General features: G+C 40.0%; 2 protein-coding genes and 1 long non-coding RNA gene across 9 annotated transcripts in view; 1 reads left to right on the forward strand and 2 right to left on the reverse strand.

Annotated features, from left to right (window-relative positions):
* Positions 1-1,332, reverse strand: part of LIPH (lipase H) — a 51,069-nt gene extending 49,737 nt beyond the window's left edge. The window contains exon 1 of one of the 4 annotated variants that reach the window (XM_077879982.1): positions 434-1,326. In XM_077879982.1, the coding sequence (XP_077736108.1) occupies positions 434-482 (49 nt within the window). In that variant the 5' untranslated portion in view covers positions 483-1,326. Of the gene's footprint in view, positions 1-433 lie in introns of all 4 variants that reach the window. The other 3 variants (XM_077879980.1, XM_077879979.1, XM_077879981.1) reach the window with 3 other exon arrangements.
* A 5,797-nt stretch (positions 1,333-7,129) lies between these two features.
* LOC144302532 (uncharacterized) lies at positions 7,130-9,582 on the reverse strand. Its single transcript, XR_013369433.1, has 3 exons — positions 9,414-9,582; positions 9,189-9,332; positions 7,130-7,599 (listed from the first exon to the last, which is right to left on the reverse strand). It is a non-coding gene; the product is annotated as an uncharacterized LOC144302532 (long non-coding RNA).
* Positions 9,583-9,730: 148 nt separating this feature from the next.
* SENP2 (SUMO specific peptidase 2) overlaps positions 9,731-20,504 on the forward strand; it is a 31,786-nt gene continuing 21,012 nt past the window's right edge. For 2 of the 4 annotated variants that reach the window (XM_077879974.1, XM_077879975.1), the window contains exons 1-5: positions 9,732-10,019; positions 12,134-12,189; positions 16,145-16,278; positions 16,690-16,756; positions 18,510-18,600. In XM_077879974.1, the coding sequence (XP_077736100.1) occupies positions 9,919-10,019; positions 12,134-12,189; positions 16,145-16,278; positions 16,690-16,756; positions 18,510-18,600 (449 nt within the window). In that variant the 5' untranslated portion in view covers positions 9,732-9,918. Of the gene's footprint in view, positions 10,020-12,133; positions 12,190-16,144; positions 16,279-16,689; positions 16,757-18,509; positions 18,601-20,504 lie in introns of those variants that run through there. The other 2 variants (XM_077879976.1, XM_077879978.1) reach the window with 2 other exon arrangements.

Consider the following 20,504-nt stretch of genomic DNA (forward strand, 5'->3'; position numbering starts at 1 on the left):
ATAAAGTCATGTTTTCCTAAAAGATAATTAAAATAAATCATCCATGTATGCAAACTTCTAAAAATCTATCCTCTATATATTAGTTATAATAATAAAACTTAAAATTTCCAGAAAATAAATGATTTTATTTCTGTGCAGGTGGAAAGGCACAGAAAACTTAACTATGAAAGAAAATAACTTTTAGATTTCCCAGCACATTCATTTCTTGTACTTCAGAACAAGTTAATTTCAAGGAATATTAATCTCTTACTACTGAGAAAAATTTTTTTTCAGGATTAGGAAGTTCATTTCATTCATACCTTCTTTCCTTAAAAATTATTAAATAAAACTTAAAAAGTCCATTGAAGGAACAGGGCTAATAAAATGCAAAGTGGCAATACTACTAATAATGTTTTTTTAAATAATTAAGAAAACCATTCAATAAACGACCTACCTGATTTGACCAAGCACATCAAACTGATGAAGAAGTATAATCTCAGCATATGGAAACTGGAGAGAGTGTGTGTCACATTCACAAGAAGAGTGATCCCCTGGGCAGAGCCTTAAGAGTTTCACTGAGGGCTTTGTTGAGAGCTCAGATAGCTAATCCAGAGGTGTGGTGACAACAGGAAGTTCCTGAGAGGGACTGCAGGCGGGTCCCAACCCTGGCAGGGTATTTGACTCCTCCTCTTTTCAAAGGAAGGTTGGTAGGTTTCTGCCTTACACAATTTTATGCATATCTTTTAAATTTTTTTCTGCATATCTTAATATAATGTGTATCTGCTGAATGACGAGTTCAAAAGAGTTTCATTCTTTGTGGGCGGTTTATTAGTCGTTTGGCTTGGTATGTTGAAATCAAGTGTGATTTGAGATATTTGCCTCCCTGTTCTTGTGAATGAAACAAATGTAATGAGTATACTGTTGGCCTGTGTACACAAAACTACTTTTTATGCTAATTCACACACTCATTCCTCATACAGCAGTCTTTAGACTTTGCTAAGAATATTTCATTAACTCTAGTCGTATACCTGTGTTTGTCCACATATGCTTCAGATTAAAAGAAATTTTTATGGCATTATACATATTTTTATTTCTTCCGATCCAGAGTTCCTACCTCTTCCTCTCCCTTTCCTCCTCCTTTTTAAAGGAAAAACAGGGATACCTAGGTAGCTCAGCCAGTTAAGCATCTGCCTTCAGCTCAGGTCATGATCCCAGGACCCTACTTGTGTTTTCTCTCTCTCTCTCTCTCTCTCAGCCAAATAAACAAAATCTTTTGAAAAATAGAAAAAAAGTCAAAGTAAATGCAAAAGCTTTAAATAGAGAACTATGTCAGAATCCATCCACTTCAGTGTAGGAAGTAACTGAATTTGAGCTGCCACAGCAACAAGGTCATTTAATTCTCTCTCTGGTGGAAGTGCTTGTAGCACTTACTCAGGCTGGTGGGGGTGGAGGAGCGGGGGTCTGACCAGCTGAAACATAAATTTATAAATAAAGGTATGAACAACTTAAGAATATGTTGTCATCCAGAGCATCAGGCAAAAGCCACTCATCATTTAGCATTGTCTACTTGAAATAGGTATTTATGAAGCAACAGCATCTCTCATGTAATTTAACAGTTTTCTTTATCTGCACTCCAGCAATGCTTCCCAAAGAGTTGGATTTCCGCCCCCCCCCCGGGGGGGGGTGCTTCAAAGTATTGCACGTAGATTCTGTGTCAGCCCTCAGACCTGATGAATGCCAAGACCCCCAAGCAGTGGTTCAGATCCCACCTCTTCCACTCACCAGTTGCGTGGCTTGAAACAAAACATTTCAGTTCTCAAGCTCCTACTTTTCTCAACTATGAGATGAAGAAAACAGAACCACCTATCTCACAGGGTTGTTTTCTGGATGAAATGAACTATTATAAGTAAAGTTCTTAGCACTGTGTCTGCTACTGAGGCTAGCTCACTGAGCACTTGGTAACTATATTACCTACATGGTTACACAGTCCACACCTGGCCCTCCAGTGGAAGGCAGCCTGCACTAGGCTAGACGAGGGATCAAATGATTTTAGGAATGGAGGGCACCTGACAGTAGTGATGTTTCAGATGAATGACTTCAGTCAGTACTCTAGGCTATTTGCATCTTTTGTCTCCTACTGGAGAAATAAATTAAGGATACATAAACAGGAAAAACAAATGCTAGCTTTTTTATTTTTTCATATTTGCAGTAAGCTTTACTAATTTGGAAACTGCCCTCTGAAGCCAATGGAGAATTGTTTCACATTCTCTTAGGAACCTGTTATGAAATGCATTGCTCACTCTTGGATCAGTGTAGTTGGCTGATAAATATTTGTTGCGCTCCTATCAGTTTTAGTACCATGCCAAGTCTTTATCTAGACAGAGCCAATGTACATTTTCCTGGAAACCAGCCAATTTTAGGAGTAAGATTCATTTCCCTTGGGAGGCCTCTTTGTGTTACTGTTATTGATTTTCCTGCCAGCAGTCACAGAAGGTCCCTATAACTTCCTAGCTGTGTGCTCTTTTCTACTTCCAGCATTGAAAATAGCACAAGAATCAATGGGAAAGCCCATTCTCTCAAAGAAAGAGAATTAGTGAGAAATATCAAATATTCAAATATATATCAAATATATAAAGCATTCCAAAGGATGGGGAAGAGGAAAGGGAGGGGGAAATGGAGAAGAGGTGTACTAGGAATCTTTGAGAGGTGAATTAGTTCTGCTCTTGCTTGTGTGGTAGTCCTGGCAAACTACACAGGTGGTAAGACTGCACAGGACTACATACACACATGAACACAAACAAATAAGTGTATGTGAAACTGGTAACATATAAGTTAGATCTGTAGATTGTATCAATGTCAATTTTCTGGTTTCCTGAGTGCATTCTAGTTATAAAGGATGTTACAATAAGGGGAAACTGGGTGAGGGTACACAACACATTCCCTGTCCAATTTTTTGCAGCTCCCTGTGAACCTCGAATTATTTCAAGATAAAAGTTTTTTAAAATTCCAAGAGATGTGCCAACTTATAACTATGTGAATGTTAGCATTTACTCAAAGGTATTGTGAGGAAAACCATTTCTTCATTTCTCATCAGCTAGTCAAGAGTGAATAATGGTCAGTTTTCTCAATACGATGACCCTGATAAATAATCACAATTCAAAAATAACATAATTTGCTTCACTTCCAATTTAGTATTATGCACTGGCTACCCACCCCCACCCTTAACCTAGAAATCTCTTGCTACAGAGAGCAGAATAGAAAGGGGGCAGGCAAGCTTCCAAACACGTGGACAGGAAAAACAGGTATGGAAATGTAATGGAACTGAGGGGAGGTGGTTTTATAACTCTCATTGGCCAAAACAGTCAAGGAAAGATGACCTATGTCCTCTCTCACTCTGGTCTAGTGCTCTCAGCTGCTGTATGACTCACTAAAACATCTTCTCATCTGCATCAGTGACCCCACAATCTCTTGCTAGTTGTACATGTTTGAAAAATAAGTCTGTTTCCTTGGTTGATTTTCTACAAGGAGATCAGGGCAACTTTCCCCTAAATCCATATATTTGTTTAATTTCTTCATTCATTTATTGAACATTTTTCTTTTTTTTATCGAACATTTTTCAAGCTTCTATTTAAAAAAATAATAAGGAAAAAATAGGAGATGGCTCCTTCTCTCAAGGAGACAGACATATTAATAATATGAATATAGAGCTATGGATACATATGCCACAGAACTGTGGAGGAAACTTTAAGATGCTGGAACTCCACAGGGAGAAGCCATGGGAAAAGCCTCACATAGGAGGTCCACCCTGAGCTGAATTCTAAAGATGGGGTAGGAGTTCATGAGGTGAAGACGGTGGAGGAAAGGCAGTCCAGGCAGAGAGAAAAAATTTGGAGTCATAAAAGAAGTGTGGATTGCCAGTGTGGATGTATGCATTGAGAAATGATAGAGTAATTTGAACACAGGCTATGAAGAACTTTGTATGCCATGCTTAGGACATTGGATTTTATCTTCAAGGCAGTGAGAACCTAAGTTTTCTTCTTGTTCACTTGTTTACATGTTAATATGGTACTATCATGTAATAATACAAATACATATAAAAATAATATATCCCATAATAATATATAAATAGCAAATATAAGAAACTATAAATATATAGAGAATAGTACATTTAGGTTAGCTTATTAACATTATTATGTGAATAATCTTTTTTGGTAGTTTATTACAAAACAAAGAAAATGTCTCCCTACTACTTTTCTGGCCTAAGAAGTATTTTTCATGGAATAGAGCTACTTTGTTTTAGAAGCTATGACTTCCTTACAAACAATGTATCAAACAAAATAAATGCAAGTCCAGTACTTTCACGTAACTGCTTCTTTGCAGAGTGCTGCTCAGAGCATTTCAAGGATAGAGGGCTCTGGCAAGGCCTGGCAAGACAGAGGCAAAATACTTTTTATTAATTAAAAGCTCATTGAAAACATTGAAAAATTTAGGGGGTAGTGTCCAATATATAACATTCATTGGTAGCAAGTATTTTAGATTTATTTGGATCTTAAAGTGCTGTTTTAAAATATTATTATTAGAACCAGATTTCTGTTCTTATTTTTAACTAGCTTTCCAAGCATTGATCATGAGACTCTTACACCTTCATTAGATAGTTATACACACAGAGCAGGTACACAAGAGTTGTCTGGGTGAGAAGCAACTCTGGAAAAACCCACTCCATAATTTGTAAAGTCTGTCCTTGTAACATCTGCCTTGGGCCCTCATTTGGAACCACTGTGAACCATTTGAGGGGTTCATGCTGTGTAATTCAGCAGGGTCTTTCTTGCTGAGAATCATCCTCTTCTGGCTGTGAAACCGGTAGCAGTTTTAGCTCCTCCCAGAGATAACTTTCTTTATGAGGTTCTCCCTAGAGTCCTCCAAAGTAAATATTAGGGATTCTCCATAGTTGAAGTCAGACCACTGGGGCAGCCCGGGTGGCTCAGTGGTTTAGCGCCGCCTTCGGCCCAGTGCCTGATCCTGGAGACCTGGGATTGAGTCTCACGTCGGGCTCCCTGCATGGAGCCTGTTTCTCCCTCTGCCTGTGTCTCTGCTTCTCTCTCTCTCTGTGTCTCTCATGAATAAATAAATAAAATCTTTAAAAAAAAAAAAAAAAAGAAGTCAGACCACTGGAAACAAATATTTGGAATTAGATGAAAATCAACGCACCCACTTTCAGTGATTTAGTAACAGAAAAACCATGTAGTTAATTTATAAATCTACTTTCCTTAATAAATAAGAACAACAATATAAATTTACCTTCCTTAACAACAACCACAAAAGACAACAAAATAACAACAAAAGAGAGATCAACTTACAAATAGATACAAGAGGGATGGAGGACAAGAAGAGGTGGCTTTTGCAAAAGACTGAGAAATGATCAGGCTCCTGAATGATAGTTCTGATGGGCTTGGAGAGGGGAAAGAGCAAATCCATGGAAAATGTAGGAAAATACAGGATGTGGAACTGACAAGTTAATTGGCTTACTAGATAATTGAAGAAGAGGGAAGAGAAACATTAGGCACTTCTCCATGCTGGGCACTGAAGTTGATCCTTCACTTACATAAGGACATTTCATTGGCCCACAGATCTGAAAGGCAGGTTTGATTAAGTCTATTTTACAGATTAGGAAAGAGGCTTAGGTAGGGCTGAGTGCTTTTTCTCCACAAGGCAGGCCAAGCCTGTGAACAACTTTTGTAATACAATCTAAGACAAGGAACTATATTTGTTTTTGGATAATAAGGCCGGATTAGATTAAATAAGATCAAGTCACATTATTAGGAGGACATGTTTTTCTTGAATATCAGAGTTGGTCCCCAGAAGGGAATTAATCTTCAGGGTGGTGACCTTCATGTTGGATTTTAGGCACATTAAGCCAAACCAACAATATCTCACGTTTGGAGTCCTACCCACTTCCATCAAATGGCCCAGAACTCTGGCAGGGGTCAGCAAAACTAACTCTGAGAATGCTGGCAAAGGGAAAATGTGCAAGAGTGAACAATGAATTGGAGGCTGGGTCTTCCTTGTTCTGTGGACAGGACATAGGTTTTGAGGAAAATTAGGGGTGGGCTCTGGAAAGGCTTGAAGGAGAGGACCTTCAAGGAGGAAAAGGGGGAGGAGGAAGAAGAAGAGGATCAGAAAACTGGGCAACCATTGAGGATACCCTAATGCAAACTTAAGCAGTGAGGATGTGCCCCTCCAGCAGTACAAGGGTGCAAGTTATCCAAACCAAGAAAGAAACCTCAATTGTTCCTCCATATGGCTTTTTCTCCAACTCTCTGGTGAAGAGTTCCCAGGTACAGGAATGGTTGTAGCAGTGGTGGGGTGGGGGTAAGGATAATCCAAGGACAGGCATTTGGCCCATGCCTCTACTTTGGACCACAGGACAGCAGAGGTACCAACTAGCAAGATCCCAGGAAAATAAATTATAAGGCTATAAGTCATCTTCCTTTCTTCCTTTTAGAAGGCAACCAGATAATAAGAGGATACAAAGGGGGTGTACGTGTGCAAGGGGGCAGTAAGTGTGGGCGATGGCTGGCAGTTGCTACACTCAGGAGTTACTATTTGCTGATGAGGCCTCAGACCAAGGCAATTCAAAGCCCTCCACTTTTCAAGGACAGTGACTAACATTTCAGCTTCGTGTATGTGTAGGTGCTATTAATGAGGCAGGAGAAAAAAAACGTGTTGTTGTACTAGAGTGGCCTGAGACTTGTTGCCAGTATTTCTTAAGTCTTGGTGGCCAAAACCTTGGATAAACTGCTATTCTAAAGCAGTTTGCAATTTTCTCATTTATGTTTTGAACAGAGACTGTTCTTTTGTTCTGGAAAATCCCTTCTGAATACTTGACCATTCTTCTTGGTTTGGTGATGGCAAAGACCAACTCTTAGAGTAGACGGGACAGTCTGGACACCGCCAAAGTGCTCTGCAAAATAATGCCAGTGGTAGACTTTTTTTAAGTTAAGTGGGAGTCCAGCCTGAATCAGGTTGGTTTGGAGATGGAGGGGAGATTTTCTTCTATTGGTGCCTTGTAGAAGATGTTGAGAACAGTGGAGAGATGACCTTGAGGGAAGGAACTCCTTCGGGGAGCCAATGAGCAATGGACTGCAGATGCTATACTTTTATTTTTTTATTTTTATTTTTTTTGATGCTATACTTTTAATAGCCACTTTTTTTTAAAAAAATATTTTATTTATTTATTTGAGAGGGAGGGAGGGAGAAAGTGAACATGAGCAGGGGAAGGGGCAGAAGGAGAAGCAGACTGCCCGCTGAGCAGGGAGCCAGACGTGGGGCTTGATATCAGGACCCTGAAATTATGACCTGAGCCAAAGGAGACACTTAACCAACTGAGCCACCCAGGCACCCATTAATAGCTACTTCTAAATCAACTGGTCTTTGCTTTCCACATTACCTGGAGAGGGGTTCCACACAGTGGTATTGTTCTACGTTCCCATGCTAACTTAAAGGGAAACTTTTACAATTTCTGGAGCCCTTGGTTCCTGCAAATGAAAGGATGAGGAACTTCCTCGCAGCAGGAATCCACTTAGGTGGCAACAACCTTGACTTCCAAATGGAACAGTCCATCTACAAAAGAAAAAGTGATAGCATCTACATCATAAATCGGAAGAGAACCTGGAAGAAGCTTCTGCTGGCAGCTTGTGCCATTGTTGCCACTGAAAACCAAACTTAAAAAAAAAAAAAAGAAAACAACAGTTGTATCATCCAGGAGTACTGGCCAGCTAGCTGTGCTCAAGTTTACTGCTGCTACTGGAGCCTGGAACCTTCACTAACCAGACAGATCCAGGCAGCCTTTGAGGAGCCAAGACTTCTGGTGGTTTCCCAGGGCTGACCACCAAACTCTTACAGAGGTGTCTTATGTTAACCTGCCTACCATGGCTTATGGAACACAGACTCGCCTCTGCATTATGTGGACATTGCTATGCATTACAACAAGGGAACTCACTCAGCGGGTCTGATGTGGTGGATGCTGGCCTGGGAAGTCCTGTGTGTCTGTGGCACCAATCCCCAGCACCCATGGGAGATCATGTCTGATCTCTACTTCTACGGAGATCCTGAAGAGATTGGAAAGGAAGAGCAGGCTGCTACCGAAAAGACTGTGACCTGGGAGGCATGTCAGAGTCACAGCTACTCAACCTGAAGTCACACACTGTCTGAAGGCATTCAGGTGCCCTCTGTACCTGTCTAGCAGTCTCCTACTGAAGACTGAGTGCTCAGCTTACCACTGAAGACTGTTCTGAAGCTCCCACTGCTCAGGCCACTGAATAAGTAGGAACAACCACTGAGTGGTCTTCAGCTGCTCTTCCACAAAGGCAAACGGGGTGGGATAAAGTTGATGGAAATTAAAGTGTCTTAAAAAAAAAAAAATCTGGGGCAGCCCGGGTGGCTCAGCGGTTCAGCGCCGCCTTCAGCCCAGGGTGTGATCCTGGAGACCCAGGATTGAGTCCCACGTCAGGCTCCCTGCATGGAGCCTGCTTCTCCCTCTGCCTGTGTCTCTGCCCTTCTCTCTCTCTCTCAGTGTCTCTTATGAATAAATGAATAAAATCTTAAAAAAAAAAAGCCTGTGGTCTTTCTAACCCTGTTCTCAAACTTTTGTTTTGGAGAATGAAAGAAAGGGGCCAACATCCACAATTTAGGATTTGCTTCCAGAGTGGTGATAGCCACCGGTGGGTAGCTGGTAGTTCTGGAGCTCTGGGCGGTGACTTGCACCAGAATTCCAGAACACTTTACTCAGCAAAGGACGAGGCTGTCAATGGGGAGTGCCTGGGTTAAAGTTCGAGCAAACCTGGAAGTCTGGCCTCAACTCAATCGTAGGTAAGGGTCAAGTTTGCAGTCAGGGATGGGTTTGTGGGGCTTGAAAAGAAGGATTCCACGACTGTTTGGAAGAGGGGACCGGAATTTCTAGTCACTATGCAGGGTGGGACTTTTTCTCTTGTTGATAATTAACCAGAAGTGTGACCTCTAGGTAACAGAGAGAGAACTAATGGGCACTCCCTGCCAGCCCAGGGGAGGACTCTCCTGAGGTCTCCGCGCAGCCTTAAATTCCGTCCTTCCCTACTCCTCCCCAAGGTGTGGTTTTCCTTTCTCTGGCGCCTACCGCACTTTGCACACAATTATCCTGTAATTTGTAATCACGTCTCTTCCAGGGGACTCACCTCAAGGGCCACGCCACTAGTTAGCCTGATGATTTTTGGCAAATCACTTAATCGTTCTATGCTTGATTTCCTCGTTTATTAAAAATGGGCACAAGACTCCTCCCCATCGCCTGGGGGTGCTGGGATAAATGAAGGTGACCACGCCTGCGGAAAAACTAGACGTAAGGTGCATGCAAACTAAAGGGCGGTCAGCAGGGTAAATACTTGTTCATGGACCTGACCTACCTTTATTCCGTGCCCTCAACAGACGCTTACTGAGCACCTCCTCCGTTGCAGGCCTCGGGAGCGCTCCCCCCGGGTGCGGAAGCCTCACGTGCGGCGCGTGGGCCTTGTCCCGCGGGCGGACTCGCGATTGGCTCCGCCGAAGAGAAAACCCCGCCCACAGTCTTTGCGAGCTCGTTAGCGATTGGACCGGCGTCTCCGGCACGCATTCCGGTTGCTAGGTTCGGGAGGAGCGGGGGCGAGGGTGGGGCTGCGCGTGCGCAGACTGAGGACGAAGATGCTTTCCGGGCGGGCGGGAGGAGGTGACGTCAGGCGTGGTGGCAGGCGGGGATGGGGGGGGCGTCCTGTAGCCCTCAGGACGTTTTATCTGTGGGCCCTCCGATCGCGTCACAAGTGGGCGACTGAGCCTTGGCGGTGGTGGCCGAGGCGGCGAAGGCGGCAGCGGCGGCGACAGCTCTGGGGTTTGCGTCTCGGGGTGTGTCGGCCGCCGCTGCTGCTTGGGCCTGGTATGTACAAATGGCTGGTTAGGATTCTCGGCACCATTTTCCGTCTCTGTGACCGGCCGGTGCCCCCTGCCCGGGCCCTCCTGAAGAGGCGGCGCTCGAACAGGTGAGAGGAGAGGGGGCCGAGCGCCAGGCTGGCTGTACCCCCTCCCCCACCCGGGGCTCGGCCCGGAGAGCGCCGATCCAGCCCCGCAGGCCCTGCCCGGCCGAATCAGCTGGCGGGGCCCAGGCGGTGGAGGTGCGAGTCGCGGGTGCCCTGGTGACGTAGTCGCTCCCTCCACGCTGTGCGGATGCGCTCCTGGTGATGGACCGAGCTGGTTGTCTTTGGAGTGGCCCGTGATGGTCAGGATCTTTGACGTTCTTGGGAGAGGCCAAGCTGGTTGCTGTCCAATGGGGCTTTATCGTATACTGTTAAGGTTGAAAACTCAAAATTGAACGAATACTGTCCGTGCTGTGGTTCACTGTTTACGAAGCACACTCCCGAGTGTCATCTGTAGGCAATAAGTGCAGCTGCGGCAAGTGAGATTCATAGCTTGCCCAAAGCCGTTTTGACTGCAAGAATTGTTCTTTTAGCACCGAGAAACAGCAGCTGTTTTGTTCCGAAACAGCTGTCAAGCTGTGTGTGTGTGTGTGTACGTGTTTTGCGGGGGAGGGAGGGAGGATGGCACTGCGTTGGAGTGTATGAGGGGGAAAAATTAGGAGTCTCGTTCTTTTAAAAAGATCACTAGTTGTAAAATCCAGCCAAAATCTTGGGGGAACCTAAAAGCTGTTCTTGTTTAGCATCAACCCCTTGGCTTGTCTCATTTCGTGGCGTGTACTCCTTTGCTTGAGAGTTAATCTAGAGAATAAAACACCATACCAGTTCTACACACCCCACCATTAACTTTTACTGATCAAGTGTTAGTTTCATTTAAAAAAAGAAATGAAGCCTCAAGATTGTTGAAGACTGGTTTCTTGGAGCTTGAGAGAACAAGATGATTGAATACATGAGTCTGAGAATGCAGGTCATTGATGAAATTGGCTGTTGGCTGAGTTTCATCATGTGTTCTAGAGAGCCCAAGGTTTCAACCTGTTCTTTTCTACCTTTTTGTGAGGTTGACAATGGGGGTCATTTGACAACATGTTGTATAGTGCCTAAAATGATGCTTAATATATATAAGGGTAGTATTTGTTTATTCTACCCCAGGGGCCTTGTGCTAAGGCTGGTGCATGATAGGCACTTGGTACGTATTTATTGAATGGGAGAGTGTTAATTCTCTCTCCCCTGTCCTTTCTTTTTGCTGTGAATCCCTGCTTTCAAATAGATGAAACAATGATTTGGAGATCAAAACTCTGTTCTTTACCACACATCCTTAGTCAAACCAGTTTTTCACAATGTAAGCCTTTTTTTTTTTTTTTTTTTCTGGTCAAAATGAAGGCAGGAGATCTTACTGGGATGTTTACAGTTATGAACTGAATGGTATTCCCCTGGGATTTATTTTGTTCCTTTTTTTTTTTTTTTGAAACTGATCAATCATAATCATCTTTAAATAGGTCCAGAAACTTTCCCAAATTCCCCAGCTTTTTATTACCAGTGTAATGTAGTTTCCATGATAGAAATGCAGTTAAATAGAAGACCTTTTTGGGCTTAGAATTCTCTTTTAAGGCTTCTTATGTTGTCATCTTTCAAAAGGAATTTTTTTTAAAGATTTTATTTATTTATTCATGAGAGACACAGAGAGAGAGAGGCAGAGACACAGGCAGAGGGAGAAGCAGGCTCCATGCAGGGAGCCCGATGTGGGACTCGATCCGGGGACTCCAGGATCACGCCCTGGGCCGAAGGCAGGTGTAAACTGCTGAGCCACCCGGGCTGCCCCAAGGAAATTGTTATTTTAAAATCACTTCTGGAGAGAAAAAGGAAATACTAGTCCTAGGCTCTTACCTATGTTCATTTACTACCCAGGTGATTTCTGGCCAGTTGCAAATTTGTACTTTAGCCAGATTACAGATTATCACTTAATAGGGAGTTTTGGGTCTCTTTCAAATAGTTTAAACAATAACGTTAAGTCCTCAAATAGTAGAGGCCTACTATAGAGGAGTGTTTTCTAACATGATTTGAATTTCTTTTTTTGACAAAGTGAAGAGAGAGGATGTGTTATATGCATACTAGATTTACTTATAGAAATGTATGTATGTATATATAAATATATATATATATTTTTTTTCTTCTTCTCTTTTCAGCACTTTGTTTTCTACAGTGGACACTGATGAAATACCAGCCAAGAGACCAAGATTAGGTATTGAATATGATAATTTTAAAAATCAGATTTTTTTTAAGTGGGAAAAGTGTATGTATGGAACAAAATTCCAAAGGTAAAAAGTATGTACAGTGAACAGTTAAGTCTCTTTCCTGTCCTTTTCTACTCAGTTATCTTTTCTAGAGGTAAACACTGTTAACAGGGACTTGAGTATCTTTCCAGATAAATAAAGGTGTATGTTGAATATGTATTTAAAATTTTTCAATCTTCCTATACGGAAAAGGTGCTTTTTATTTTTGAGGAGAAAACATTGTATAAAGCTACTTCAAACTGAGTCATCTAGTTCACATAGCTGAGGGAATGAGTCTAATGTGTTGCCCCAAATCATTTACTTCTCTGTATCCAGAGGGCTAGATGTAGCTTGATAGAAGAGAACAAAACTAGATTAAAGGAGAAAGGCACAATGGAGTGCTATAATAGTAGTTCCTTTGTTTCAAGAATGAATGTGAATTTCGATCTACCTTCGGAGTAGACATGTCTGTTAAGATTTCATTTCATTTAAATCCAAGGAGTACTTATTGAGCATGTCTTACTGCTAAGCAATATGTTAGATTCTACAGGAAAAAGAAAAATGAATAAGATAGGGTCTCTATTTTTAAGGACCTTACAATTGTATAGGTATATGCCTGTATCATAGAGGGTATAAGACAAGCATATAAATAATTACTAATGTCAGTAAGGATGTGATGATTGAAATAAGAAAGATAGTAACAAAATACTGTCCAATTTTCAGCTGATTAAAAGTCTCAGTAAATATTTGATGAAAGAGTGTGTGAGATGGATTTTAAAGGATGGGTGGGATATCAACAGAGCAATAGGAAGGAAAAGCATTCTAGGTAGAGGGAACAGTATAGGAGAGTTGTGCAATTCAGGAAACAGTGAATAGAACTCCAAGGAAAAGTTAGTTAGAGCTATATCAAATTTAGAGGACTTTGAATGCCAGATTTATACTAAATTCATTAGGACAGTATTTTCCCAAAGCACAGGATAGATATCAGTTCAGGAAATGATTTTAGGGGATACAACATTTCATAGCATTAAGTATAGCATGTGAGTTATGTGGTAAAAAGTTGTATCCTTTTATTTGTTTTTAATTTTTGGATTATTTCAAGCAGAAATTCTTGATTTAATGCTAGTATGTTTTACATATGATTCTCCCTTTTAACAGCTACAGCTAGAACTTAATATTGTTGTTTAATTTCTGTATAAGGCAAATAATGTTCTTTTATATTTATAGTAGTGATATAAAGTTACCTTTCAAATACATTTATTTATTTACTTATTTATTTTTAAAGATTTTTATTTATTTATTTGACAGGCAGAGAGAGCCAGAGAGCACAAGCAGGGGGAATGGCTGCTGAGTAGGGAGCCTAATACAGGGCTCAATCCCAGGACTTTGGGATCATGACCTTAGCTGAAGGCAGACTCTTAACTGACTGAGCTACCTAGGCACCCCTCAAATACATTTATTTAGCAAAAAATGTGAGTCAATTTTAAACAAAAGTGTAAATAAATAACAGTGTGGTAAAGACCTTTGAGAGTGGTAACATCTGAAACTAATGTAGCATTGTTTGTGAACTATACTTCAATCAAAACAAGGAAAACAAAAAGAATTTTGACAATGGTATTATAGAAGGTTCCTGAAATAATTATGGTAATCATCTATTTCATGGACTTCCTTCCTTTTCTCCCTCCATGATTTACATGAAATAGGTATTGTAATTTTCTGAGTGGAAACTCTAGAAAGAATCTAAGCCAAGGGGGAAGCAGTGGGTAGCAGATGTAATATTACGGCAGAATTTGTAAAGGTCTACATCAATGCTTCTGATGGATCTCTCTGTGATAATGCCTATTGAGCACTTGAATTGGGGCCAGTGTGATTGAGGAGCTGAATTTAATTTTAATTAAATATAAACTTAGGTGACTACATGTATTCACTGGCAACTATGTTGGACAATACAACTCTCTTGGTTTCTTTTGAGAGAAAAAAAGGAGGGTAAAATGAAAAGGAAGATCTTAGAATCGCAGACTCATGATCTTAGAGATGAAAGGGATTTTAAGAGATCTGACTTAGTCTGTTGTGAGTGAAGATGGTCTTATCCCCATTTTATAGATGAAGCAAGCCAGCCTGCCTTCCTCCCCCTCCTCTTCCTCTTCCTCCTCCTTTTTTGAGTTGTTGAGATATTTTTGGCATAATCTCAAGGACTACTCAGATTTTGACAAGTTTGTAGGAAAATAAGTATTACAATACTTTTTTTTACCATCCACTATTTAACTATGTTAGTTATTAGGAATACCCCATTCCCTCTGGGGTCTGGATGACAGTCTGCGGGGTAAGCACCAATCTCTAATGCTCTTACTCTTCCATTTAAGAAAGTGCAGCAGAATATAAATGATATCCATCAACATTACTAGAGGGATAACCTGGAATTCTCTAAGTCTCAGAATGAGAAACAAGTAATTTGCAAACTTTGATACTTTTACCTATTCTCTAGTTACAAATTACTTCAAATTGCATTCTGCTTCACTTAGCTGTCACATTCTGTCTGTTGTTTAAGTTATTCTCCTATCTTTCTATTTTCTATGTTTTGGAGTGCTTGTTCTTTAAAAGCCACCATTTTAATTTCAGGATTTTTTTTCTCTAATGCAGAAGGTGGGTAAAATGATGGTCTCTTTCTCTCAAACTAGTGCTATGAAATACCCTTACTTGGGAAATAGAAAGGAAATTGTGGAGAGCCAGTCAGCAGTGTAGGAAATGAGGAAAGGGTAGTGTCATAAAAGGAGGAAGTGTGGCAGGCACTGAAATCTACCCTTCCCCCTTATTTATCTACTTACTTATTCTGTAATTCTTATTTTTGGTGACAGGGAGGGCTACATCAGATCTAACATACCTTCTCCAGTAGAGGGATACAGCCTTATTTCATCATAGAGGTTTAAGAGCTGCATGTTTTATACTTCACTAATTCTACCTCAAGTAGCCAATAAATAATAGGTACTGAGTAAGTAGTTACTGAGGAATATATTGTCACCTGCCCAGGAAATAAGGACAAACCAGTGAGTAACTTCTAGTGCTTCCTGTAAAATTCTGCCATACGTAGTGTCTACATGCTACAGGTTAAGTTATGCCGCTGTCTCTCTGGTTTATTTATTTTGTATATTCCAAAGAACTCATTGCTTAAAAGTTGTCATTTCAGGCCATTTCTCTATGAATCAGTGTGTGATTTGCTGAAGTGAGGGTTTAATGTTTTCATAGGATTCCAGAAGAGATATCTTATTGAAACACAAAAATCATGGGATGCCCGGCTAGCTCAGCTGGTAGGGCACGTGACTTTTAAACGTGGGGTCCTGAGTTCAGACCTCACGTTGGGCCTAGAGCTTACTTAAAAAAACCCAAAAATACAAACAAACAAAAAAAAGCCAGGGGCACTTGGTTGGCTTGGTCTGTAGAGCACGTGACTTTTTTTTTTTTAAGAGGGGGAGAAAGTGTGATGGGGCAGGAGGGGCTAAGGGAGAGAGAGAATCTTAAGCAGGAGCCGCTACCAGCTTAGAGCTCAACTCCCGACTCAGTCTCACAATCCCAAGATCATGACCTGAGCCAAAATCACAAGTCAGATGCTTAACCAACTGAACCACCCAGGCGGCCCACATGTAACTCTTGATCTTAGAGTCGTGAGTTCAAGCCCCGTGTTGGGTGAAGAGCCTACGTAAAACAAAACAAAACAACCCCAAACCCCTCCAGATCACAATATTGGAATTCTAGTTATTAAGATAGGAGAAAAATTACTTTTATGGATACCTTCTTATCTCAGTGATTGGAAATAATACTTCTAATAAAGATTGAGAGAGGCCTTTTCTAAGATATAATCTAATTTTTTTGCTAGAAGTTTATTACTCTATATACGTATGTAAATGTAATCTATATTATATTGTCTAGATTATTTCATTCACCAAGTCAAAACCAGTCTCTACAATGCTGCCAGCTTATTTGGATTCCCATTCCAGCTGACCACAAAGCCCATGGTAACCTCTGCTTGTAATGGAACACGGAATGTGGCCCCTTCAGGAGAGGTCAGTGGGGATAGGGTTCCATTGGGGCTACTGATCTTCATACTTAATCATTAAAGTGAAATTTTAGAAATATTCTCTTTTTAGGAATTGAGTAGAATGACTTTGATATGTTTATAAGCCTTGATATAAAGGCCAAGAAGTTAAAGGTTAAGAAAATACACATTTAAAAAATATTTATAAAGAGCTCAATTAGTAATACATCTGTTCTTACTTAAGTATTTGTAGAGAACCTGAAATTGTTATTTTAAACATAATTTTGTGAGTCTTCACCAATTTAACTTTTGGTCTACTGATGATGTCTCTTCCATGAGCTAGCGAAATCATCACCAATAGAGTGATTTTTTTAATATTAAAAACTTATTTAAATTCTAAAATTGAGATACTACAGAGGTGATTCTATTTGGTTTTAAGGTATTTTCGAACTCATCGTCTTGTGAACTGACAGGTTCTGGACCCTGGAACAACATGCTGAAACTGGGTGAGGCGATCAGAGATCCTTCTGCTTTCCTCTACCTCTTCCTGCCTCTGTTTCCTGAGTTTTGAGAATATGAAAGAAAAACACTCATTTGGGTTGTGTTGAGAACACAGACATATTCTCTCTACCTTCTAAAAATTAAATAGTTTTCCTTTAGAATTGTCATTGAATTTACTGTTTGTGTTTTCTATTTGTATTATCATTGTCTTTAATGTGACTTAGTTCAGGGTTCACTCATTAAAAAAACATTTCCTGCGAGCTTACTCTGTGTCAGGCATGTGTTATCAAGAATAACAGAATGACAAAATAATAAATAAAATCTTTTATAACAAAATACAAAACAAATAACAAAATAAATAAACCCTGTCTTTCAGGGACATCATCTGATGGGGGAACAACTTTAGGTTTTCAGTTCTGATAGCTTTATGGATTGGGAGCCTCCACGTCATTCTTGGAGCCCAAAACTGAATTATAATTGTACATAACCATACATAACTTAAAATTCTATCATGGCGAAAAAGAGGAAGAATCTGGACTCCAGAAAATGACTGTGATCTCTGTCACACAGGTTTATGAAGTTTGAGAGAAAGGGATAAAAGCTTTTAGAAAAGTTGTGGGTTCAGAAGTAAAAATGGAAGAAACTAAGGAAATGATAAAAACTTTACAGTAGTAAGTTTCCTCTCAAGCTTTTTAAGTAAAGTATCTCTGGTGGCAGAGAAGAGCAAAAGGGAGTAAACACACACCCCTGAGTCTGAGACTCTAGTTCCAAAGGACCTGGAGTCAGGATGATACTTTTATGAAGTTTTTCATTTTATTTTAAAAGTTAATATAAATTAGATATTATAATCTATTCATATTGCTTGAATATATAGTTAAAAATGATTTATTATTAAAATGGACATATGGAAGGGATGGTACGTTTGTCTTGTGCCAAGCTGTCAGCACTATATTTCTATGTGTTCATGTAGCCTTGTCAGAGAAGCACAGGTATTCCTGGGGCACGTTTCTTGCATAAAGAAGTCTACAGTCTCTTATCTGAAATCCTTAAAGGTGTACTGGGGAATTTAGAATTTTTCATATTTTATATATATCGTGTTTATTGAATATTATTTTTAAAAATCCCATTAGAATTGAACATTGGTTCAAATCAGGTTTTGCAAACAAAGGAATTCAGGTCAGTTTAAGTTTGCTGCTACAGACTCATGGAAAAACTTTCAGTTTTAGATCTCTTTACATTTTGGAGTCCTCAGGAGCTCTATACCTGTGCAGTAGCTCTAGCAGTAAATGTGGCTGATAAAAGTTTGGTTACCCTTTTTTGAAGTATAGTGACCGTCTCATAAGTGATGGAAGCTTCCAGTGAAATGTAGTAACATATAGCAGATTTTCATTTAAAAATAACTCCTGTTTTCTTGGGAAGAAGAAATGATTTGAACAACTCACTCAATTTGATTTGATTACATGGAGTTTGTAATCATGAGTTCCTCATGCTTCTTGATGCTACAGCAAGTGAAACTAGAAAAGCTTGCCTGTGAATTTTTACTGTCTCCCTGAAATCAAATACAGATAAAGCACTATTGCTTTTCTTCAACTTTTTACAGTGTTGAATCTCTGTGTTGTATAGTAATAGCATGTGAAAGAATAAGATATTTAGTTCTACAATATAGACCACTCACAGATTTTCTAATGCAGACTGTTCACAGGTTTGGGTTTGTTTTTGTTTTGTTTTTTTACAATTACAAATGCATTTTTAAAATAGGTAATAAATCCCCTAATGGAATAAGTGACTATCCAAAGATCAGAGTGACAGTAACCCGAGATCAGCCCCGAAGAGTCCTGCCTTCCTTTGGGTAAGTGTAAATGGAAACTTAGTACTTATTAGGTGTTGGCTCTTGCTAGGCATTCTTTTGTTCTATTATGTAATCTTGTTAAATAAGTACTCTGAGGTTAGTAAGTTGCCAGATATCATACAGCTATTGAAAAATTTGAACTCAGGTGTGTGTTACTTTCTCTATACCATAGCATATGCTTATAGTATCTGATTTTTTTTTTAACTTACTTGACAGAAAGAGAGCACACAAGCAGGGGGAGTGGCAGGCAGAAGGAGAGGGAGAAGCACCCTGCCTGCTGAGCAGAGAGTACAATGTGGGGCTCGATCCTAGGACCTTGGGATCATGACCTGAGCCAAAGCAGACACTTAACCAACTGAGCCATCCAGGTGCCTCATATAGCATCAGATTTTGAAAACCTTTTTTTTTTTTTAATTTTTATTTATTTATGATAGTCACACAGAGAGAGAGAGAGAGAGAGGCAGAGACACAGGCAGAGGGAGAAGCAGGCTCCATGCACCGGAAGCCCGACGTGGGATTCGATCCCGGGTCTCCAGGATCGCGCCCTGGGCCAAAGGCAGGCGTTAAACCGCTGCACCACCCAGGGATCCCTGAAAACCTTTTAAAATGATTTGTTGCTCACTTCTAAACTTTGTTTTAGGGAGATCCCTGGGTGGCTCAGTGGTTTAGCGCCTGCCTTTGGCCCAGGGCGCGATCCTACAGTCCCGGGATCGAGTCCCACGTTGGGCTCCCAGCATGGAGCCTGCTTCTCCCTCCTGTGTCTCTGCCTCTCTCTCTCTATGTCTATCATAAATAATAAATAAATAAATCTTAAAAAAAAAACAACTTTGTTTTATTTTTAATTTTTTTTTAAGATTTTATTTACTTATTCATGAGAGACACAGAGAGAGGCAGAGAGAGAGACAGAGACAGGAGAAGCAGGCTGCATGCAAGGGGCCTGATATGGGACTCCATCCCGGGACTCCAGGATCGAGCCACCCAGGCATCCCTGTTTTATTTTTTTAAAGGATTTTATTTTATTTTATTTTATTTTATTTTATTTTATTTTATTTTATTTTATTTTATTTTATTTTATTTTATTATTTTATTTTATTTTATTTTATTTTATTTTATTTTATTATTTTATTATTTATTTATTTATGCATTCTCATACAAGCAGTGGGGAGGGGCAAAGGAGAGGATGAGAGAGAGAGAATCTCCAGCAGACTCCATGCTAAGAGTGGAGCTGGATGTGAGGCTCTATCCCACAACCCTGAGATCACCACCCAAGCCAAAACCAAGAGTTGGACATTTAACCGACTGAGCCACCCAAGTGCCCCTATACTTTAGGTTTTTTTTATTAAGTTTTAAATTCTAATTCCAGTATAATTAATATACAGTATTATGTTAGTTTCAGGTATATAGTCCAGTGATTCAACAATTCTACACATTACTCCGTGCTCATCATAATAAGTCTGCTCTTTAATCCCCATCACCTATTTTACCCATCCTTCCACTCACCTCCCCTAAACTTAATTTTTCTATAAACTTTGTTTTTGAAGTATAATATATATGTGGAAAGTTCAGAAACCATGATAAGTTTTTATAATATACTGAATGCACATCATTTTTTGTGAAATGTTCTTATTTTTGTAATAATTTTCTTCTCCTTTTTGTATTCTCACATACTAGAATTTCTATTGCTTGGATAGTAGACCTAATTTTTCTCCATATTGATCTGATTGGTCTAATTTCTATATATATTCTCTTTTGTTGTTCTTTTCCCTAAAAAAGAAATTTTATACTGATTTTTTTTTTGAGGAGGGATGTTGTAGTTTTTAAGTAGGAAGAATCCTTTCACTCCCTCCTCTTATGTTTTTTTTTTTTCTTGTTCTAAGAATCTTATTAAAAGAAGCAAAAAAAGG

The sequence above is a fragment of the Canis aureus genome, chromosome 31 (genome assembly GCF_053574225.1).
Source record: "Canis aureus isolate CA01 chromosome 31, VMU_Caureus_v.1.0, whole genome shotgun sequence".
NCBI classification, from domain to species: Eukaryota; Metazoa; Chordata; class Mammalia; order Carnivora; family Canidae; genus Canis; species Canis aureus.